General features: G+C 42.8%; 2 protein-coding genes across 5 annotated transcripts in view; one reads left to right on the top strand and one right to left on the bottom strand.

Moving 5' to 3' along the window:
• Nucleotides 1-23,821, top strand: part of LOC103019059 (core histone macro-H2A.2) — a 55,215-nt gene that overhangs the window by 23,915 nt on the left and 7,479 nt on the right. The window contains exons 3-7 of the mRNA XM_007167743.3: nt 5,639-5,745; nt 7,029-7,226; nt 8,288-8,398; nt 9,807-9,911; nt 21,520-21,604. Coding sequence (XP_007167805.2) covers nt 5,639-5,745; nt 7,029-7,226; nt 8,288-8,398; nt 9,807-9,911; nt 21,520-21,604 — 606 coding nt within the window. The remainder of the gene's footprint in view (nt 1-5,638; nt 5,746-7,028; nt 7,227-8,287; nt 8,399-9,806; nt 9,912-21,519; nt 21,605-23,821) is intronic.
• The window catches only part of AIFM2 (apoptosis inducing factor mitochondria associated 2), a 35,871-nt gene continuing 24,183 nt past the window's right edge, over nt 12,134-23,821 (bottom strand). The window contains exons 9-11 of one of the 4 annotated variants that reach the window (XR_449798.2): nt 14,331-14,460; nt 12,979-13,133; nt 12,134-12,655 (exon numbers count right to left, since the gene is read on the bottom strand). Coding sequence is in view for 3 of the 4 variants with exons in the window: in XM_057530977.1 (XP_057386960.1) it covers nt 13,592-13,700; nt 14,331-14,460 (239 nt within the window). In the remaining variant the exon portion in view is untranslated. Of the gene's footprint in view, nt 12,656-12,849; nt 12,929-12,978; nt 13,134-13,449; nt 13,701-14,330; nt 14,461-23,821 lie in introns of those variants that run through there. The other 3 variants (XM_057530978.1, XM_057530977.1, XM_057530976.1) reach the window with 3 other exon arrangements.

Raw genomic sequence — 23,821 nt, 5'->3', positions numbered from 1 at the left:
ATGGGGGAGCAGGGGGACAGGCCCTTGAGGGCCACATGAGAAAGTGCACATTTTGCACACACACGCCAGGGGAGGCATCGAAGGGAGGAGGTGGCATTCTGGGGGCCTCACGTGGGCTTTAGGTGGAGAACAGTTGGTGGGAAGCAAGATCAGAGTCCAGGAAACCAGTGGGGGCTGTTTTAAAGTCACTTTTGAGAATTGACAGGGGCCAGGACTAGGGGTTCTCAGTGGAGACGATGAGAAGAAATGGGCACATGTGGGAGCTGTCTGGAGGGGAGAATCAGCTCTGCTCAACAATGGGTGGGATAAGGGGGGAGGCCAATTTACTTCTCTCAGATTCATGTCTATGGTCTCTGAAGTTCCCCTCTCCCACTCACTGCCTCCGAGAGGGGACCTGGGGCCACAGGAATAGCCAAGTAAGAAAAAGCTGGGTGCCAAGACATAGAAACAACCTAAATATCCATTGACAGATGAATGGATAAAGAAGATGTGGTACATATATACAATGGAATGTTACTCAGCCATAAAAAAGAAGAAGATAATGCCATTTGCAGCAACATGGATGCAACTAGAGATTATCATACTAAGTGAAGTAAGTCAGACAGAGAAAGACAAATATCATATGATACTGCTAATATGTGGAATCTAAAATATGACACAAGTGAACCTATCTATGAAACAGAAACACAATCAGGGACATATAGAATAGACTGGTGGTTGCCAAGGGGGATGGGGGTGGGAGAGGGATGGAGTGGGAGGTTGGGATTAGCAGATGCAAACTGGTATATATAGAATGCATAAACAACAAGATCCTACTGTACAGCACAGGGAACTATATTCAATATCCTGTGAAAAGCCATAATGGAAAAGAATATGAAAAGAATGTATATATGTATATATATACATATATATATATACACACACACACATATAACTGAGTCACTTTGCTGTACAGCAGTAATTAACACAACATTGTAAATCAACTGTACTTCAATATAAAATTTCTAAAAAAAAAGAAAAAGAAGAGTTTTAAAAATAGCATGTAAAAATGCAAAGTCATATTTCACAAATGTTTGAAATTCATGAACCATTCTTACTTTCTATTAAGTAAAACTATACCAAGAAATTATCCATATTTTAAAGCCCATTTTAATTTTTCCTAGAGTAGATCCCCAAATTTAATAAAATCTATTAAAAATTTAAAGATTTTATAAATAAAAAAATAAAATCTACACCAAATGCAGAAAGAAAGGAAGGAAGGGAGTGAGGGAGGGAGGGAAGAAGGAAGGAAGGAAGGAAGAAAGAAAAGGCTGGATGCTACTTAGCCAAAAAGAAAGTTGCACGAATTTTCTGGAACTTGGGGAGAAATAGCAGTCAGCCTTGCCTGATTTCTCTGGACTGGCTGCCTGACCAACCCCAGCTTCACACATCATCATGATGTTATAGCCATATGGCATTTCTGGTCCCAACCTGTTGGGGGACATTGCACACTCCAGCAACGAATGCATGCTGGACTGCTCATCTAGAAGGTCCCTTCCACCTGAGACATCCACCAGCCTCCCAGAATGGACATCACATTCATACTTCAGTTTATCAATCTGTAAATGCTGGCCCAGTTTACATCTCCAATGTAAGTGAGGAAAAAATGAACTGAAAAAGCAAGCCCCAGATTCTGGAAAAGAATTTTGTATTCATCAGCAATAGATATAATATAAATGTAAGATATTGAGAATGAGTAATTTATAATCGCTTTATGGTGAGAAAATGTTCTGTAATATATTTTTAATTGATAGGACAAATAGGCCTTAAAACAGGGTTGAATTTCAGGGCACTTCATGAAATCATTATGTAACAAAGAAACCTATCATTTACACATCATTTCCAGACAATTGGGTCTATCCGTTTAACATCAAGCATTTTTTTTTTTGCATTTTTTAAATATAATAATTTTTCAGTTTTTACATTTGTGTTTTGAAAAGATCACTTTGGCAGCCAGGACAACATGTGTGGTTGTGCAGGTTGTACACTGCACAAGCACACACATTGAAGGGAGTATCATTCACATCATAGACCTCGAAGAACTGTGACTAATTATGAGCATTTCCAGCAGATGGCAGTAAAGGTTCTTGTTCTAACAAAATTAGGGAAGTCAAGTGTCTTGAGGAAGGGGCATCTTTTTCTAATTTGCACAAAGGTGCCCTGGGCCAGTGGTGGCCTTGTTGGCATGGATCTGGAGGAAGACAAAACTGGGGGCAGGAAAACCACTACGATCATCTGGGCTGGAAAAGAAGACAGCCTTAGCTCGGGTAATGGCGATAAGCTTGGAGAAGAGGGGCAAAGCTATGTAAGATTAATGAGGCTGGGAAAAGAGAGGGAGAAGGAGAGGGAGGGAGAGGGAATGACTCCCAGGTCTGTCTGTGGATGGAGCTGCCAGTCCCGAGGGTGACGGTAGGAGCCTGTTTCGAGGAATGATTTGGATTTGGGGATGTGGTGAGCTTGATTTACCTGTGGCACGCCCAGGTGGCATCATGGCAGGGCTGGCGGTGCAGATCTGGTGACATGGGAAGGAAGGTGGAAGCAGGCGCTGTGAGCGGGTGGGGTTTCCCCGGAAGACTGCGCGGCCTGAGCAGAGCAGAGCGCCCAGTCGGAGCCCAGGGACACCGCCACCTAGTGGGCAGGTGGACAAGCGAGCAGAGGCCAGGGAAGGAGACAGTCATGTGTTCTGTCCCAAGCCTACACTTGCTGTGGTGTTTCCCATCTCCTGTGGGCTAGGCTATCCAGTGTTGGTTTAGATTGTATCCAAAATGAGCGGACACGAGCTCTTCCAAAATAATGTGCATGATGAGCTTTCCAACATCCTTTTTGGCTACAGAAATCATTCCTTTTACTATCAGATACTCAGCTGTATCCCAGATGGTTACTATTGCTGGAAGTGTGACTTGCGAGAAGTGAGAGGTTTGCTGTGGAAGTCTCCAGACCTCCGTGGAAATCTCCACCACTTAACAAATTATGATCTTCCAACAAAATTTGCAGTGAAACAAATGTGTGCCACTAAATTCAGTTTTCCTATTGATTGCCAGTTGACACACAAGGATACTTGTGTTCCCAAAATCAATAAAATCACTCAAGAATGTAGCAAACTTTTACAGTTCGCGTGAATATATTTGTCATAACATTTGAAAATATTAATAATGATTAATGTTATTTCAAACATTTAAATGGTGGAGTCTGGCCCAAGGAATGTTCAGACTAAACATCCAACAGAGAAAAGAACTCCTTGGTCTAGATTATCTGCTATGTATTCTTAAGTTTTTTTCTCTTTAAATAAAAAAAGTTCTACCTCTGCTTTTGCACTTGAGCACACAATCAAGGTTTTCTTTCTTATAAATTATTTCGGAAGAGTTAGTCCGGGAGCCCAGCCGCACTCGGGCAGAGCCTCACCTGTGTGCCTGCATTGTGCTGCCTGACGAATCGCTGCCTTTAGCCTCTTCCTGTGGCGGCATTCGATGACAGATTTTCCATCTGAGAATCCAGTGTCTGTGCATCTGGCTGTCAAGCTGAAAATAACCTGACCTTCAGGGGCTTCCTGAAGGCTGGGAACGTGTAGGGCTTCCCATTAGCCATGCCTCTCATGCTGACGGTTAATTTGATGAACCCCAAGAGGATGCTTAACTGCTTCCTCTAAATGCAGGAAGACAGAGGGAGGACAGTGATGGTCCAAGATGCTAAATGAAATTCAACTTCTCAGAAGCGTAAAACTCGGAGGCTCCTTTACCCCCTTTCCGCCCATCTGGAAAAAGGGTTGAGTGGAGTGCTCCTTCCTCCCAGGTGTGGGCCCCTAGGAGCAGCAGGTGCGGGAAAGTCCTTTTCTTGTGCTCAGTGAGGTGCTGTACATTTTAACCTAGAGTCATAAAGCAAGCCTGTTTGTGAAGACTTTATAACTACACCTCTTTCTGATGGGTACCCTTTTTAAACGAAAGAAAAGCTGGGCAGAAATCTGAAGGCCGCAAACCAGATATCTAATATGGTGTTAATTTCAAATACTCTGTCCTCCAGTCCCAACAAGCCTGCTCATATTTCTCAAACTACAGTGCCCCAATCTTTGATTCAGAAAATGCGGTGCCGTGTAAATGAATTGTTGGTAAACACAATATTCCTTGCTTAATAACCCAAAAAAGATGTTGTGAGAATGAATTTGCAGTGATTTAGCGCTTTTCATTATGGAAATGCCATATAAATATTTAACTCATGCTTATTTTATTCTAATTTTTTGTTAATCACATTTGCTTAGTTAATATGGCATACTTATGCCAAGTTTTTATTTTATTGCCATAGATTTTACAAATGATGGCAATTGCATGTGCTGTTTTATTTGAAATTAGGTTGACTGCAAAAATTCATGCAGAATCGCCTATTAATTTTAGGGTTTAGTATCTATGCCATTGTACCAGCAAATCCCCCCAACACACACACGTACACACATACCTGCACACATACATACACACAACACATTCATGCACACATGCACATACAATTTTCCACCCACGTATAACACACTGGCACATTGCCTCTTTCTTTAAGGAAAGAACTCTTTCTAGGGGAGGAATTTTTCTTTAAAGGCTCATTCATGCTCTTGAAGGCAGACGAATTTGATTTAGCAGAGCATCCCTCCAAAATTGAGAAAGAAAGAAAAAATAAAGGAGGAAAGTGAAAGCATTCAGGGGTATAAACCAATTCTATAGTTTTTTTTTTTTGACTCAAAAACTGATAGTATGTGAAATAGAATTCACTTTTCAGATTAAGTGGTACCTCACCCCTTAGTATAAATCAGTTCTTCCTATCCACTTTCCTTTAGGACAAGAGGGACCAGGGGCATCAAGTGAAGAGGAAAAGGAGATTCTGAAAGGGGTCTCAGCTCTCCTCAGAGATGGCTGCACACTGAAAGAAACTCGGCTTCAATGTTAGGGTTCTGCTTCGGTCAGGATTAACTTCTGCCAACAGTGGCTTAAACAAGAGAGTTTCTTTTTCTCTCATACAAGAGACGTCTATAGAAGACAGTCCAGGCTGGTTAGGAGGCTCCACAGTCATAACAGATTCTGGTTCTTATCTTATTGCTCTATCATCCACAACTTCTTACCCTTGGTGAAAGATGGCTGCTTAGATTCCAGCCATCATGTCCTCAGTCTGCCAGTAAAAAGGGAAGAAAGGCACTGTCCCTTCATTAATGGATACTTCCCAGAAGTACCATACAACACAACTTCTTGCTTTTCATCGCCCAGAACTTAGTCACACGATCACACCTAACAAAAAGGGTGGTTGGGAAATACTGTCTTCATTCCTGTGATTTGGGGCTCTGCAAAAAATCAGAGGTCCATCTACTAAGGAAGATGGGGGAGAATTAATGTCAAGGGACAACTAGAAGGCTTTGCCCACAGGATCGTATATCAGGTCTTGCTAAAGTATCTTACTTGTCTGTGACCTGAGTTCTTTTCAGTTTTCTGGATTTCTTTCCAGGCCCAGACATAAAAATCACAAATAAATAAAAGTGATCTAACTCCAAGGCCATTTCCAAAGGAACGCTTTGGAAAGCTCAGACCCCATTCTATGATTGCCTATTAACCCTCCCTTGAAATTTCAGCGGAAATTCTAGAATTGGCTGGGAATGCAGCGAGGGACAACAAGAAGGCCCGGATAGCCCCAAGACACATCCTGCTGGCAGTTGCCAATGACGAGGAACTCAATCAGGTACGTCTGAAGCATTGACACCAGCCACGGAATGGGTTTGCCAAACGCGCTACTGCATGTGGACCCGGCTGGCTAGAAATCCTTCCTGCTACAGTACCCAGACACATTTACACTAAAAGAGTCAGATCATATGGGAGAAGAACAAATTCTGCTAGCCATATTATTTAGATTCAAAATAAAATTGTCTCTGGAATAGATCCCATTATATATTATGAGACTTGCCAGAATTTCTTTTCCTCTTTAAAAGCAAGCTCTGTGTGTTGCCGAGGGAAGTGCAGTGCACATATGTTATTCTCTGTACAGTTTCTTCCCCCAAACTTTGTTGACAATTTATTCTGATGAGGGCAGAAGCGTCCTTCTTCATATATCAAAACTAACGCTTTATATTTTAGAGCTGACTCCAAAATCGAGTGAATTCCCACCCCCATGCCCCCCGCCAAAGATGTGCAAGGTAGCAGGTAAATAGTATGAGAATTTTAATTTATGTGTATTTTATAATGTTAACTGTCTGTGGTTAAGAATCAGTTCTTATTTCCAATCCAACATGGGCTGATAATTTCCAAAAGTACAATAAAAAATAATTACTAGAAAAATTAAAAAACAAAAACATACAAACTACCAGCTACAATTTTTTGTTACTAGGTCCAATAGATATACAAAAACTCTGTCAACTTACTAGACTCTTCCTCATGATTTCTGTACTCTTTTTGTCACAGACAGGTAACTAATAGCTTGTGGACCAGCCTTGGTTGCAGACCACATTTGGAGTAGCGCTGCTATAGAATGTGCAGAATGTATTAGTGTGGTAGTTCATGTTGATTAGTTAAAGTAAACACATATCAGTTGGGAGGTGTGTGGTCAAACATATTTTACTGATGGAATGCATGATCAAAGGAGTGGGGTCTGTTGTTAACTGGGTCTAGCCCTTGCATTAACCTTTGAACCTCATTTTGTCAAGCTGTGCTCCCACGTCTGAAGCTCTTTATCCTCAGTTATGTCTGGAATCTCCAAGCTCTGGGCAACATCCCTGGTTTCAACCTCTATACGCTTTCATTTTGCTTTGCTTGTTTTGCTTTCTGTACAAGATCTCGGGATGCCTTGTTACCTACAGAGAAAAGCCCTACCCGTGAGACAGGGACAACCAGTTAAATCGTGTATTGTGCAGTTTCTTTGGAAAGCAGAGACCAGATTTAACACTTGTTTTGCCAACAGTTAGAACCGTATTAAATCCAGAACCAACGAGCTCTTTGCTGTCTGAGCTCATGCCTTCTCTCTCTCTTCAGCTGCTAAAAGGAGTGACCATCGCCAGCGGAGGCGTCCTGCCCAGAATTCACCCTGAACTGCTGGCCAAAAAACGAGGGACCAAAGGCAAGTCAGAAACTATCCTCTCCCCTCCCCCAGAGAAAAGAGGAAGGAAGGCCACGTCGGGCAAGAAGGGGGGCAAGAAATCGAAGGCTGCCAAACCACGGACGTCCAAAAAGGTGAGCCCAGTGGCGTCTGTGAGCTCAGGACTCTCACAGAAGGGGAGGAAAGTTGAACCATCCAAAGAGAAGGGCGTGGCCAGCATCCCCGAAGGACTGGGGACCCGCCTCAGCTTGGAGCTGGGAGAAAATGATAGGAATGTGTGTGAAAAAGAATAAAGGGCCTTTGAGACGAGCTCAGATCATCATGCAGGGTCTACTAGAGTTTTCCAAACCCCACACATGGGTGGTTTTCATGTTTCCAGATCCCCTCCACTGACCTCACCAAAATCTCAAGTGAGAGAGCTGACCTGGAACTCTACTTTCCACCTCTCCCCATGTGACATACTGACACACCTTTAGCTTCCCACAGAGAGTCGCCTGAGTTCAGCCAATGGCATTTCAGGAGTTTTAGATAAGTAGCTATAGCTCAGAGGTGCCATTTGTGGAGTAATACTTTCATATGCTGCCCAGTACGGCAACTGCTAGCCACGTGTGGCTATTTAAATTTCAATTTAAGTTACTGAAAATGAAATAAATTCAGTTCCTTGGTTGCACCAGCCACATTTCACGTGCTCAACAGCGCGGAGCAGTACAAAGATAGAACGTGTCCACGAGGGAATGAAGTTCTATTGGACAGCGCTGCTTTGGGGGTTGTCAACTTTTCATTCCCCAGACCTCCATGATGGCAAAAAAGATGGTATAAGAGTTCATTTCTCGGCCGCTGTGCCCCAGGGGAATCCTGGAGAGAAGGGAAGTTGAGCAGTGCGCTATGAATGACCCCACTTGGCTTATTATCAGAAGCTGTAGGCGTTGAAAAGAACAAGAATAACATACCTGTGTCCAGGTTTGAGCAAAGACTATGGGTACATGCGAACCCCTTAATACACTTGATTTTTGCAGTATCCTTTTGTTTTCCCCATATTGCTGTCCCTTGCTTCCCTCTGTTGAAAACGACAGAACCTAACATTTGACCACTTCCGTTCATATCCAACTTGGTGGTAACCATGGGAAAGACCTCAAAGCCACTTTGGGCTTTTTCTGGATTATTTCTGATCTGTCCTTCTGATTTCTACCAACAGTCCAAACCAAAGGACAGCGATAAAGAAGGAACTTCAAATTCCACCTCTGAAGATGGGCCCGGGGATGGATTCACCATCCTGTCTTCTAAAAGCCTTGTTCTAGGGCAGAAGGTAATAAAGAGAATTGTAATGTGCTGTCATAAAACACTATTGCATTTTTATAACCTCCTGTTTACAAGCAATGAAGCCTCCTTCATCCCTTCCTTCCCTAATATGACTTTCACTCTGGTCTTGAATTATTCATTTTTAAACTAAAGAGCTATGGCAGTGTCTGCATTGTGAGGATAAACAAGCTCTTTAGTGCTGAGAATTGTTCATGCTGACACTGGTCAGCCAGAGGTACCCATAGTGGATCTTTCTGGTCTCCATGCCCCAGATATCTCTTGCTCACCAAAAAAAATCCATAGCTAACTTTCTCAACCAGCCTTTGGGAGGCCTGCTTTACATGGTGTGATGTAATTTATCAAAGAAGGAAAATAGAAAGATATGTTCCCTGAATATCCCTGGTGTTAGAAATGAATTATTTGCCAATAATTCAGTCTGCTTGCCTTTCTAGGCTGCAGAAAGAAAACAAACAGGGTTATACATTTGAAAAGTCTTCAGCAGCACAACAGCAGCCCAGCCAGACATGCAAATAATTCATTCCCACAAGCATAACAGACAATTTATCTACCAAGTCAACTGGGGCTGCAATATGATACCCGCGGAAACAGTCAGTTAATCATATCGGGTAGCGAATGTTTGCAGCCTGACAGTAGTACGAACCTCTGTTGAAGCAATTGGGAAGAGCGTGCTTTGAGAAGAGCATAAACGTGGCGGGTTCCTAATTCATCACTGATGAAAGCAGGGAAGCAAAGAGGCGGAATTTATGTCCACTCTAGGGGCTATCTGTGGTTATGAGATGATTCACTTTCTCTCCCTTATCTAGGAGAGCAAGAAGTTCTAGCTCACATGGGGAGACAATGGAGAATGGCTTCCATTCCGCTCAGCTATGGGCACATGGGGCAGCATTTCACAAGCGTAGCCCCAAGAGGGTGGTCCTAAAAGTCAAGGCGGCCAGACGTAGAGGTCAGAATCCCAGAGCCCCTCACTTCTCTCCAGCAAAGTGGTTGGCTTTACATCCCTGCCCCCGGAGGTCTGTGCTGCTCTGGAGAGAATGCAGGGAACCGAGTAGCTTCTTGCAGGAGCTACTCAGAGAATTATGATATCGAACACCAAGGCCACCCGGATGGGAAACGAAGGCATAAGCTATAGGGAAAAGAAAAGGAGGGGAGGTCCCGTTCCTGCCCCCAAAAGGGGAGGCAGATTTGCTGCTAGCCTCAGAGCGAACATCAAATCCACTGAGCTCAAAAGAGCCTGTTGAAAACCACACACCTTGGAAACGTCAGATGGTCGCTGCACGCACAGCCCTTTCTGTTGACACAAGCAACTGAGAGAGTGAACAGATGTGAGTGAAACGTGAAGATTTTCCATAGGCCTTGATCTCGCCCACACTCTGCATCTTCTCTTCCCAATGCAGCTGTCCTTGACCCAGAGTGACATCAGCCATATTGGCTCCATGAGAGTGGAGGGCATCGTCCACCCAACCACAGCTGAAATTGACCTCAAGGAAGATATAGGTAAGGTTCTGAGGTTTCGGGAGAGGTGCCATAGAATAGCTACTGTTCTGGCAAGTTCTCGTGAAGTCGGTCATTGTCAGCTGGATAGCCCCTGCTTGGCGGACCGTGTCAATCAAGCTCTGCCTTCGTGTGTAATTGAACAGCATTACTAGAGAAAAACTAATTTTGTTTTAAGTCTGCAGATATTTTTGAAATTTTTATTGAAGTATTATACAAAAACAGATCATTAATGCACAGCTTGATGAATTTTTCTCCAAGCGAACAAAACTGGGACCAGCACCTTGATCATGAAACAGAACCTTACCAGTACCCCACAAGGCCTCTCATCCCTTGCCCCAGTCACCATTCTCTCCAAGGGTAACCGCTATCCTGTCTTCCGGTTTTTTTATTTTTGGCTGCGCCTCGAGGCATGTGGGATCTTAGTTCCCTGACCAGGGATCGAACCCATGCCCCCTGCAGTGGAAGCGCCGAGTCTTAACCACTGGACCACCAGGGAAGTCCCCACCACTATCCTGTCTTCTAACAGCATAAAGGGGTGTCATCTGTTTCTGATTTTATATAAATGAAATCATGCAGTATGTCTCCTTTTGTGTCTGTCTCCTTTTGCTTAACTTTGTGAAATCAACCCATGTTGTTGAGTGTGGCTGTAGTTCATTTTCTTTACTGTACAGTATTCCACTGTAGGAATATAACACAGTTTGTTGATCCGTTGTACCACTGATGGCACTGGGGCAATTTCCAATTTGGGCTGTAATGAGTGGTGTTACTCTAAATATTGTTGTACATGTTTTGGGTAAACCTCTACATATATTTGAAGCTGAAATACTGAGAACACCATTGGTAAAAAGGAAATGGACATCTGGAAAAAGTTAGGTGGTCTGTAAGGCTATACACTGAGTTCTTTCACCAGTGGATTGCCACCTGTCCCACGAGTGGTGGAGGGATCTGTTACCAGGCTAGGTGGAGGAACCTGGAGGCTAAGCTTCCAGGCACTAGAAATAATAACAAGACCATTTAGTCACCATCTCACCGATTTTTACAAGACAGAAATGGACAAAGAAAGGGTTTTGTCCCTGGGATACAGGGCTTGCTTCTGAGGTAGGTGATTTGGGGCCAATGCTAGTAGCTCAGCCCTGGATGGTAGCTGCCAGGCTCACCTGTGTTTCCCCCTTGGCATCAGAGGCCACTTGCTTTACTGAAAAGGAAATAAGATAGCACCGGGTGGGGGGAAACAAAAACAAAACACAAACAAACAAGCAAAAAACAGTATTACAGAGAAAGAGGATTTCTCTGGCACACAAACAGAGATGGTGAAAATTCCTCTACTCTTCAAACCCAGCCCAGACCCTACCAACTGCCCTCAACTCCCTCTGTGTGGAAAGACTCCCCCTCGTGGCCTTAATCTTGAGCTCTGTTTTGAAGTGTGTTCTAGCTTCTCTCAAACAAAACAAGTTTATCTTTTAAAGTTTTACCTTCTTCATCATTTCTATAGTATTTGCATTTTTATATCAGGAAAACTATAAAGATATTTCTGCTTTTTAAGGGGTGGGTGATGGTAGGATAGAAAAAACACTGGTATTGAAGCAAAAACTCAAGGTCAGATCCCAGCCTCAGTGGAGGTTCTGGAGCCAGCGTGGGTCTATGTCCTGGATTTAGCTGTGTGACTATAGGCAGTTTTCTTAACCTCTCTGAACCTCAGTTTCCTCACGTGTGAGGATAACAGTAGTACGTGTCTCATAGAGGTGCTATGAAGATTAGATAAGATAATACAAAGACAGAGCTTAGCACAGTGCCGGGCTCATAGGCATTTGATAAATGATAGTCTCCTTCATGGTTGCAGAGTTGTTAGAAGGGGTCCCTCCCATCATGATTCCATTCTCCACTACTGTCGCCCAAACCAATCTCCCCATGCAGATAAGGCCCTGATTTATTCTTTTTAAGACATTATAAGTTATAACAGAAAAGTTCAAGCCTACACAAAAATAGCAGAAGAGTGTAATGAAACCCTACACACCCCACTGCAGTCATCATCTACCCATGACCAAGTTCGTTTCAGCTCTACCCCCGCCCACATTCCCCCAACACATATTATTTTATCTGTGAATATTTCAGAATGACAAGGGCTATTTTTTTTACAACATACCATTATCACAAGACCACTATCACAACTAAAAAAAATTAATATCATCAAATATTCAGTGTTCAAATTCCAACTGCATCATAAATGTCAATTTTTAAAAATTTGTTTATTTGATTCAGGCTCCAATAAGTTCACACGTTACAACTGGTTGATAAGTTGCTTATAACCCGTTGGATCCCCCTTTGTCTCTCTCTTTTTTTCTTAGCAATTTATCTGTTGAAGAAGCTGGGCCGTTTGTCCTGTAGGGTTTCCCACAGTCTGGATTTTGTTGATTCCATCCTCCTAGTGTCATTAAACATGTTTCTTCTCTGCTTTTCTTATAACTTGGTAGTTGGATCCAGAGGCTTAATTAGATTCAGGTTCAAAAACTTTCAGCAAGACTACTTGGGCAGTGATGGAATGTCCTCCCATCGAGCCCCACTCTCTCACGATGCTCCTTCTCTAGTTTTGTCCATTCGTTAGGGGTCGCAAAGGGGAGATATTCTAATCCTAGATATTCTAATTCCTTCTTCACTTCTTCACTGGAGGCTTCCACAAAGGGAAAGTCCCCTCATCAACTCTACAGGCTACTTTATTCCTAAATGTCTTCAGGGAAGAGGGTGGGCTCACCTTGATTTTTTTTTTTTTTTTTTTTTTTTATAAATTTATTTATTTATTTATTTATTTTTAGCTGTGTTGGGTCTTCGTTTCTGTGCGAGGGCTTTCTCCAGTTGCGGCAAGCGGGGGCCACTCTTCATCGCGGTGCACGGGCCTCTCACTATCGCGGCCTCTCTTGTTGGGAGCACAGGCTCCAGACGCGCAGGCTCAGTAGTTGTGGCTCACGGGCCTAGTCGCTCCGCGGCACGTGGGATCTTCCCAGACCAGGGCTCGAACCCGTGTCCCCTGCATTGGCAGGCAGATTCTCAACCACTGCGCCACCAGGGAAGCCCCACCTTGATTTTTATATGGTCCCATTTGACCTCTGAAAGCAGAGCACAGCAGCCTAGACCTGTTTCCCCTGCTTCTCACAGTGAACCTGGCTACCAGCTTCAGCTACTTGGCCTTCTCCAGGCTTCTGTGACCCAGCAGATCGAAACTGGCCAGGGGTCTGAGGGGCAGAAAGGAGACTTAGAGGCACTTGCCATAGCCTGCGATCACCATAACCAAATTGTGTCACTGAAACCCAAGCACATTAATGGAGAAACCCGTCCACCCCCGCCTCAGTGGAGAGTGATTGCTGGAATCAATATTTTTCCTAAGTGATCTGCACATCATACAGTGCCCCTCCAAATATACTTGAGTGTCTGAGTGTGGAGTAGGGAAGCTCCCTCACCCAGCCTCTAGGGAAGCCTCTGAACTGAATAATAACAATAATAATCATCATCATCATCTGAATAATTATAACAACTAATAATAATAACCACAAAGAGAGAGAGAGCTGAGACTTGCCCCAGACATCCAGTTCACCAAATTCATTTGAAGATGAAAATGCATGAGGGGAAATACTTCATCTCCCACCCAAGAGCAGCAGTCATCCTGGTCTGGACAAAACACCCACATGTCATCTCAGGGGCATGAGGATCCCCTGGTGCACATAGGTGGGGCTCCTGCTGCGCTGGAGGTGGAGTCCTGCCATCTCCTGGGGGTTCCACTTGGCCTCTCTAGAAGCACAACCCTGAAATATGGCGTAGAGAATTGCCCTACCATCAAAAACTCGAGGGATTTCTCAGCAGAAATGTCCTTAGAGATTAGCCTTGCAAAGCTCTGCATTTTCCATTGGAAACCAAGGCCCAAGTCGGGGGAACAACATTCCAGGCTGCCCCGGGCCTGTGTCTATCCTTTGGCCCCAGGGACTTACAACACATAGGTGGTGGTGAGATGGGAACAGGACCCCAGAGCTCTCCACTCAGAGGTTCCTGCTAAGCCATCTGTCACCTGGGGCCTGCCCCCAACCCACAAGCAACAAGGTTGTGCCTGCATCCCCAAGGGTGGCTCTGGGACCCGGCTTAGGAGCTGGTGACAGAGGCAGGCTGCAGGGTCTGTGAGATCCCCCCCAGTGTGGAGTGCTGCCATCAAATCAAGACACTGAATTTAATCAATACTACACGGGTACCGAACCCAGAGATCAGAACACCGGAACCTCAATTTTTTAAAAAGATCACTTTAGGGTTCATGTCATGAGACTGCTTTATGGCCAAATCACCCCCTAAAAGGACCCTAAAAGGGTCCTTTAATGAGTTTCCATGGAATATGTCAATTGCCAACAATATAACTAGCACTGCTGACGGACTCTGATAGTACTCACAATGGTATAACCTCTTCTCCCGTTTTATGCCTCTCCTTATGTTTTTTCTTATGCTTCCTTTTTGCTTTCAAGAAGGATCCATCTTTTATATCTCCAGTATCATTTTCCTCTTCAGTAGAGACTTCTAATTCTAAATTAAATATCAAGTTAAGAAATAAAGACATAAGTTAAGGAAAATGAAAATCTTATTTATCTAACCCTAACCTTAAAGTTATAAATACCTTTGCTTTCTTTGCAAACTTTTTTTTTTTTTTTTTTGGCCGTGCTGTGCAGCTTGTAGGATCTTAGTTCCCCAACCTGGGATTGAACCCGGGCCCTGGCAGTGAAAGTGCCAAATCCTAACCACTGGACTGCCAGGGAATTCCCTCTTTGCAAACTTCTGAAGCTTCTTTTTTATTGTTGTCTTTTTGGGTCATTTTTTTCTAAATAGATCTTTATTGGAGTATAATTGCTTCGCAATACTGTGTTAGTTTCTGTTGCACAACAAAGCAAATCAGCCATATGCATACACATGTCCCCATATCCCCTCCCTCTTAAGCCTCCCTCCCATCCTCCCTATCCCACCCCTCTAGGTCATCGCAAAGCACAGAGCCAATCTCCCTGTGGTATGTTGCTGTTTCCCACCAGCCAACTATTTTACATTCGGTAGTGTATGTATGTCGATGCTACTCTCACTTCTCCCCAGCTTCCCCCTCCCACCCCAAGTCCTCAAGTCCATGCTCTATGTCTACCTCTTTATTCCTGCCCTGCAACTAAGTTCATCAGTACCATTTTTTTTTTTTTTAGATTCCATATATATGCATTAGCATACAGTATTTGTTTTTCTCTTTCTGACTTACTTCACTCTGTATGACAAACTCTAGGTGCATCCACCTCACTACAAATAACTCAATTTCGTTTCTTTTTGTGGCTCCGTAATATTCCATTGTATATATGTGCCGCATCTTCTTTATCCATTCTTCTGTCAATGGACATTTAGGTTGGTTCCGTGTCCTGGCTATTGTAAATAGTGCTGCAATGAACCTGTGGTACATGTTTCTTTTTCAATTATGGTTTTCTCAGGGTATATGCCCAGTAGTGAGATTGCTGGGTCATATGGTAGTTCTATTTTTAGTTTTTTAAGGAACCTCCATACTATTTTCCATAGTGGTTGTATCAATTTACATTCCCACCAACAGTGCAGGAGGGTTCCCTTTTCACCACACCCTTTCCAGCATTTATTGTTTCTAGATTTTTTGACAGTGGCCATTCTGACCGGCGTGGGGTGATACCTCATTGTGGTTTTGATTTGCATTTCTCTAATAATTAGTGACGTTGAGCATCTTTTCACGTGCCTCTTGGCCATTTGTATGTCCTCCTTGGTGAAATGTCTATTTAGGTCTTCCACCCATTTTTTAACTGGATTATTTGTTTTTTTGATATTGAGCTCCATGAGCTGTTTATATATTTTGGAGATTAATCCTTTGTCTGTTGTTTCATTTGCAAATATTTTCTCCCATTCTGAGGGTTGTCTTTTTGTCTTGTTTATGGTTTCCTTTGCTGTGCAAAAGCTTTTAAGTTTAATTAAGTCCCATTTGTTTATTTTTGTTTTTATTTCCATTACTCTAGGGGGTGGGTCAAAAAAGATCTTGCTGTGGTTTATGTCAAAGAGTGTTTTTCCTATGTTTTTCTCTAAGAGTTTTATAGTGTCTGGTCTTACATTTAAATCTTTAATCCATTTGGAGTTTATTTTTGTGTATGATGTTAGGTAGTGTTCTAATTTCATTCTTTTACATGTAGCTCTCCAGTTTTCCCAACAGCACTTATTGAAGAGGCTGTCTTTTCTCCATTGTATGTCCTTGCCTCCTTTGTTGTAAATTAGGTGCCCATATGTGCATGAGGTTATCTCTGGGCATTCTATCCTGTACCTTGATCTCTATTTCTGTTTTTGTGCCAGTACCATATTATCTTGATTACTGTAGCTTTGTGGTATAGTTTGAATTTGGGGAGCCTGATTCCTCCAACTCTGTTTTTCTTTCTCAAGATTGCTTTGGGTATTCGGGGTCTTTTGTGTTTCCATAAGAATTGTAAAATTTTTTGTTCTGATTTTGTGAAGAATGCATTGGTAGTTTGATAGGGATTGCATTGAATCTGTAGATTGCTTTGGGTAGTATAGTCATTTTCACAATATTGATTCTCCCAAGCCAAGAACATGGTATATTTCTCCATCTGTATATGTCATCTTTGATTTCTTTCATCAGTGTTTTACAGTTTTCTGAGTACAAGTCTTTCGCCTCCTTATGCAGGTTCATTCCTAGGTATTTTATTCTTTTTGTTGCAATGGTAAATGTGAGTGTTTCCTTAATTTCTCTTTCTGATTTTTCGTTGGTGGTGTATAGGAATGCCAGAGATTTCTGTGCATTAATTTTGTATCCTGCAACCTTACCAAATTCCTTGATTAGTTCTAGTAGTTTTCTGGTGTCATCTTTAGGATTTTCTATGTATAGTGTCATGTCATCGGCAAACAGTGACAGTTTTACTTCTTCTTTTCCAATTTGTGTTGCTTTTATTTCTTTTTCTTCTCTGATTGCTGTGTCTAGGACGTCCAGACTATGTTGAATAAGAGTGGCGAGAGTGGACATCCTTGTCTTGTTCCTGATCTTAGTGGAAAAGTTTTCAGTTTTTCACCCTTGAGTATGACGCTTGCTGTTGGGTTTGTCATATACGTTTATATGTTGAGTTAGGTTCCCTCTATGCCCATTTTCTGGAAAGTTTTTATCATAAATGGGTGTTGAATTTTGTCAAAAGCTTTTTCTGCATCTATTGAGATGATCATATGGTTTTTATTCCTTAATCTGTTATTGTGGTGTATCACATTGATTGATTTGCGTATATTGAAGAATCCTTGCATCCCTGGGATAAATCCCACTTGATCATGGTGTATGATCCTTTTAATGTGCTGTTGGATTCTGTGTGCTAGTATTTTGTTCAGGATTTTTGCATCTATGTTCATCAGTGATATTGGTCTATAATTTTCTTTTTTTGTGATATCTTTTTCTGGTTTTGGTATCAGGGTGATGGTGGCTTCGTAGAATGAATTTGGGAGTGTTTCTCCCTCTGCAATTTTTTGGTAGAGTGTGAGAAGGATCAGTGTTAGCTCTTCTCTAAATGTTTGAAAGAATTCACTTGTGAAGCCATCTGGTCCTGGACTTTTGTTTGTTGGAAGATTTTTAATTACGGTTTCAATTTCGTTACTTGTGATAGGTCTGTTTATATTTTCTAATTCTTCCTGGTTCAGTCTTGGAAAATTGTACCTTTCCAAGAATTTGTCCATTTCTTCATGGTTGTCTATTTTATTGGCATCTAGTTGTTTGTAGTAGTCTCTTATAATCCTTTGTATTTCTGCAGTGTCAGTTTTGATTTCTCCTTTTTCATTTCTAATTTTATTGATTTGCATCCTCTCCCTTTTTTTCTTGATGAGTCTGGCTAAGTGTTTATCAATTTTGTTTATCTTCTCAAAGAACCAGCTTTTAGTTTTATTGATCTTTGCTATTGTTTTCTTCATTTCTATCTCATTTATTTCTGCTCTGACCTTTATGATTTCTTTCCTTCTACTGACTTTGGGTTTTCTTTGTTCTTCTTTCTCTAGTTGCTTTAGGTGTAGGGTTAGACTGTTTATTTGAGATTTTTCTTGTTTCTTGAGGTGAGATTGAATGGCTATAAACTTCCCTCTTAGAACTGCTTTTGCTGCATCCCATAGGTTTTGGGTTGTCACGCTTTCATTGTCATTTGTTTCTATGTATTTTTTAATTTTTTCTTGATTTCTTCAGTGATCTCTTGGTTATTTAGTAGTGCACTGTTTAGCCTCCATGTATTTGTGTTTTTTACAGTTTTTTTCCTGTAATTGATTTCCAGTTTCATAGCATTGTGGTCAGAAAAGATGCTTGATACGATTTCAATTTTCTTAAATTTTCTGAGGCTTGATTTGTGACCCAAGATGTGATCTATCCTGGAGAATGTTCCATGTGCACTTGAGAAGACAGTGTATTCTGCCACATTTGGGTGGAATGTTCTAGAAATATCAATTAAATCTATCTGGTCTGTTGTGTCATTTAAAGCTTGTGTTTCCTTATTTATTTTCTGTTTGGATGCTCTGTACATTGGTGTAAGTAGGGTGTTAAAGTCCCCTACTATTATTGTGTTACTGTTGATTTCTTCTTTCATGGTTGTTAGCATTTGCCTTATGTATTGAGGTGCTCCTATGTTGGGTGCATAAACATTTATAATTGTTATATCTTCTTCTTGGATTGATCCTTTGATCATTATGTAGTGTCCCTCCTTATCTCTTGTGACAGTCTTTATTTTAAAGTCTGTTTTATCTGATACTAGTATTGCTACTCCAGCTTTCTTTTGATTTCCATTTGCATGGAATATCTTTTTCCATCCCTTCATTTTCAGTTTGTATGTGTCCCTAGGTCTGAAGTGGGTCTCTTGTAGACAGCATATATATGGGTCTTGTTTTTGTATCCATTCAGCCAGTCTATGTCTTTCGGTTGGGCATTTAATTCATTTACATTCAAGGTTATTATTGATATGTATGTTCCTATTACCATTTTCTTAACTGATTTAGGTTTGTTTTTGTGGGTATTTTTCCTCTCTGTGTTTCGTGCCTAGAGAAGTTTCTTTAGCCTTTGCTGTAAAGCTGGTTTGGTGGTGCTAAATTCTTTTAGCTTTTGCTTGTCTGAAAAGTTTTTGACTTCTCCATCAAATCTGAATGAGATCCTTGCTGGGTAATCTTGGTTGTACGTTTTTCTCTTTCAACACTTTAAGTATACCCTGCCACTCCCTTCTGGCCTGCAGAGTTTCTGCTGAAAAATCATCTGATAACTTTATCGAGATTCCTTTGTAAGTTATTTTTTGTTTTTCCCTTGCTGCTTTTAATATTTTTTCTTTAAATTAATTTTTGCTTGTTTGATTAATACATGTCTTGGTGTGTTTTTCCTACGGCTTATCCTGTATGGGACTCTCTGTGCTTCCTGGACTTGGGTGACTATTTCCTTTCCCATGTTAGGGAAGTTTTTGACTATAATCTCTTCAAATATTTTCTCAGACCCTTTCTTTTTCTCTTCTTCTTCTGGGACCCCTATAATTTGAATGTTGGTATGTTTAGTGTTGTCCCAGAGGTCTCTGAGATTGTCTTCAATTCTTTTCATTCTTTTTCCTTTATTCTGCTCCTCAGCATTTATTTCCACCATTTTGTCTTCCAGCTCACTTATTCGTTCTTCTGCCTCAGTTATTCTGTTATTGATTCCTTCTAGTGTATTTTTCATTTCAGTTATTGTGTTGTTCATCTCTGTTTGTTTGTTCTTTAGTTCTTCTAGATCTTTGTTAAACATTTCTTGTGTTTTCTCAATCCGTGCCTCCATTCTATTTCTGAGATTCTGGATCATCTTTACTATCATTACTCTGAATTCTCTTTCAGGTAGATTGCTTACTTCCTCTTCATTTATTTGTTCTTGTAGGTTTTTACCTTGCTCCTTTATCTATGACATATTTTTTTGCCATCTCATTTTTGTTTGTTTGTTTGAGTGGGATTGTGTTCCTGTCTTACTGGTTGTTTGGCCTGAGGCTTTCAACACTGGAGTTTGTAGGCTATTGGGTAGAGCTGGGTCTTGGTGCTGATATGAGGAACTCCATGAGACCTCACTCTGATGAATATTCCCTGGGGTCTGAGGTTCTCTCTCAGTCCAGTGGTTCGGACTCAGAGCTCCCACCACAGGAGCTTCGGCCTGACCCCCAGCTCGTGAACAAAGATCCTGCAAGCCGCATGGGGCGGCAAAAAAAAAAAAAGAACGATAACAAAGTAAAAAATAAAATTAGACTAGGAAACTAACAGATATGTTAGAAAGAATATACAAATAAAAATATATATGAATCAACAACCAGAAGGTACATCAGTACCACAATAGTAAAAAAGAGGAGGAGGGAAAAGTAAGAAAAAAAAAAGAGGGTGGGTGGGTAAAGGCCTGGGCTGTGGCGGGTGAGGCCTAAGCAAGATTTGAGTGGTGGGCGGGGCCTATGCTTAGGACCCACAGGGCTGGAAAAGGCCCTGGGGTCTGTGGAGGGTGGGGCTTAGACTCAAGGAACGGAAGGGGCCCAGGCGTGCCCCCCACCCCTGGTCTCAGAGGGCGGAGGACCTCACCTGGGAGCCCAGCAGGATTCCTGGGCTCGAGTGGGTGGGGCAAAGCCCTCTTCTCCTCTCCTGCTCTTGAGGTCTGGGAGGGCCCCTCCCACCTGCCTCTCCTGATCTCCCCGGCCTCCCTCCTATGCCCCCAGGACCCACGCAGCCTGGATGGGGCTTTGTGGAGGCGGGGAGCCGGCTTGGGAGCTCAGCAGGCTCCCGGCCTGAGTGCGCCAGGCAATCGCCCTCCGCTCCTCTCCAGCTCTTCCCAGAGAGTCCCTCCCGCCTGCCTCTCCTGATCTCCCCGGCCTCAGGGGCGCCGATCCTGTCTGGCCTCCACTTCTCCTTCCCCTCAGTCCCCCTGCATCCTACCGGTTCACTTTGGGGTTCCTCCCGTCACCTTGGGCGTCAGAGTCCCCCGCCAGCGGCCAGCAGGTGCCCTAGTTGTGGGGAGACGCTAACTCCACGTCTTCCCTAACCACCATCTTGACTCCCCCTCCTTGAGTCATTTTTAAAATTTCTGATTTGGGAGTGAGGCATTCTTCATCTTCAGAGCTACTTCTTTTCCTCTCCCCTGTTCTGACAAAAGGTCCTGGACCTGCCTTAATAGCTTTTGCTGCTTGTGCTTTGTTTCACATTCCACAAAAGCAAACCCCTTCGGATCTCCAGTAGACTTATAATGTGAAATACTTACAAAAACAACATTGCCACATTTCCCAAATACTCTTTCAATCCAGCTGTGATTAACATTTTGGGGAAGTAACTCCTATGATACATTAGAAGCAATATTAAATAAAATAAAATATTAAATAATTCTTTAAAAAAAAAAGTTTGCTAAAATCTAAGTCCCACTGGACAGAAGCCCAGGGACCCCTGTCACCAGTGACCACTGGCAAACAGGATTTCAATTGCAAAGTTTGATTCCTACTTTCTAAGCATTTTTTTAAGACCTAGTAAAACTCTGTCAGTGTAATTAATGACTGAAAAGAGCAACCACAATGGATTTCCATTGTTTCCTTCACAGGTAAGGCCTTGGAAAAGGCTGGGGGGAAAGAGTTCTTGGAAACAGTAAAGGAGCTTCGCAAGTCCCAGGGCCCTTTGGAAGTAGCTGAAGGTAAGTGTGGAATCAGGCCATGTTCCCTGCACAGCCTCACCACCTTCCCCTCCAGCATGACATGCTTCACGCACATTCAGTGTGCAGAGCAAAAGAGGCCATAACCAATCAGGAAGCTATTTTAGCATCTCTCAGATAATTTGAGCAGGCCTGCGTACATCATTTCGTACACTTTGGGGACTATAAAGTGTCTGGATAGTTGAAACCAATTTGCATCCCAGCTCACCCCAAAATGGTCTAGAGCGATTGGGTAACTTTGTGTGTGTGTGGAAAATACACATGACAAAATTTACCATTGTAACCTTTAAACATTGTACAATGTGGTGGCATTAAGTACACTCAGTGCTGTTCCTCCATCACCACTATCTAGTCCCAGACCTTTTTATCACGTTCTGTGGAAACCCTACACCCTTCAAGTAGTCACGTCGTCCCTCCCACAACCCCTGGCAACCACCAGTCCGCCTTCTCTTTTGATGGATTTGCCTGTTCTGGATATTTCATATAAGTGGAATCGTATAATATGTGATCTTCTGTGTCTGGCTTCTTTCACTTAAAATGTTTTCGAGGTTCATCCATGTTGTACCGTGTATCAGCACTTCATTCCTTTCTACGACTAAATACTATTCCATTTGTTTATCCATTCATCACTTGGGTTGTTTCCACCTTTGGCTATTGTGAATAGAGCTGCCCTGAACATCTGTGCACAGGTTTTTGTTTGAACACTGACTTTCAAGAATATTGGGTAACTTTTTGACAGGTGGGCCCAACTTCAGATCCGTGTCCCCCGCCCACCTCCAGGGACCATCTAGTCAGTGCCAAGTGCTGCCCTGGTGCTGGGGCTCCAAAGACAAATAAAACCCACTCCTGCCCTCAAGCACTGGACAGTCGAGGAGGAGAGACAGACACCCAAGTGGGGCACAGAGAGGGAGCCATGCTCTCTGCTTGGGGGAGTTGGGGAGGCGCCAGGGAGGATATAAGACCTGTGTGTGAGAAGGCTCAGTCAGGAGCAGCAGGGAGAAAGAGCGGAATAGCGGCCAGAGATGAGCCTTGCCCTTGGGCTGTGCTAAGGGTCTGGATTTGACCCTATACAGATGAGAGTAGAAGCTGGGAACTGTGATGATCAGATTTGATTGCTAGAAAAGTAATGGGGCTTCCGGTCAAGAAAGAACATGAGTCCGCACTTTACAGTCTGCACATACTACTCCCCATACGATGATAGATAGAATTTCCTTTTTAAAATTTTAAGACAGAGCCACACTGAAATATAAAATAAATATCCAGAACTTCCCTGGCGGTCCAGTGGTTAAGATTCTGCACTCCCAATGCAGGGGGCACGGGTTCGGTCCCTGGTCAGGGAACTAAAATCCCACATGCTGCACGGCGTGGCAAAATAAATAAATAAATAAACATCCTTGTGGACAGAGAAGAGCTGCAGGCGGCAGCAGCAGGGGGACGTGGAAGCCGCGGGCTGGGCTCCAGGTCTGGTAACATGCAGAGCCATCAGGAGGTCAACTCCTACCTGCTGATGGGACCGGAGTCACCTCACGCTTGGAGGGGACCAGAGCCAGGCTCGCTGCTCAAAGCAAGGGCTGGATGCAACTCCCAAGCTCTTACAGGAAGCCAAGGCTCTGCCCGCCACCCAGGGCTATGGCTCATGTGAAGTCTGTTTTCTAGAGTAGCAGAAGGGAGCAAAGAGCCCCTCGCCCAGGCCCAGGGCCACGTGGCTCACTGGCTCAGTGTCTGGATCTACCGCCTCCCCTATGTGACCAGGAGACAGAGCCCTGAATCATCCTTGTAAGACAGGATCCTAACTGCGGGGGTCTTGCAAACTGCCTGATGGGGTGGGAAGGAGAGAAAAATAGCTTCTCTACATAGAGTGAGAGCCTCCAACACGCTTCTAAACAGTTCCAGAGGCAGAAAATAGGAGGTAGAGAGGCAGTATGTAAAAAGATGAAGAGATACAAACTACTATGTGTGAAATAAATAAGCTACAAGGATATATTGTACAACACAGGGAATACAGCCAATATAGCCAATATTTTACAATAACTTTAAATGAAGTATAATCTATAAAAATTTTGAAGCACTATGTTGCACACCAGAAACTAATATGTTGTAAATCAACTATCCCTCAATTTAAAAAAAAAAAAAAAAAAAAAAAGATCATGGCTGAGAATTTTCCAGAATGAAACCCACAAGTCCTCAGGTTGAAAACAT

Source organism: Balaenoptera acutorostrata, chromosome 16 (genome assembly GCF_949987535.1).
Source record: "Balaenoptera acutorostrata chromosome 16, mBalAcu1.1, whole genome shotgun sequence".
NCBI classification, from domain to species: Eukaryota; Metazoa; Chordata; class Mammalia; order Artiodactyla; family Balaenopteridae; genus Balaenoptera; species Balaenoptera acutorostrata.
This window is presented reverse-complemented; position numbering and strand designations above follow the sequence as displayed.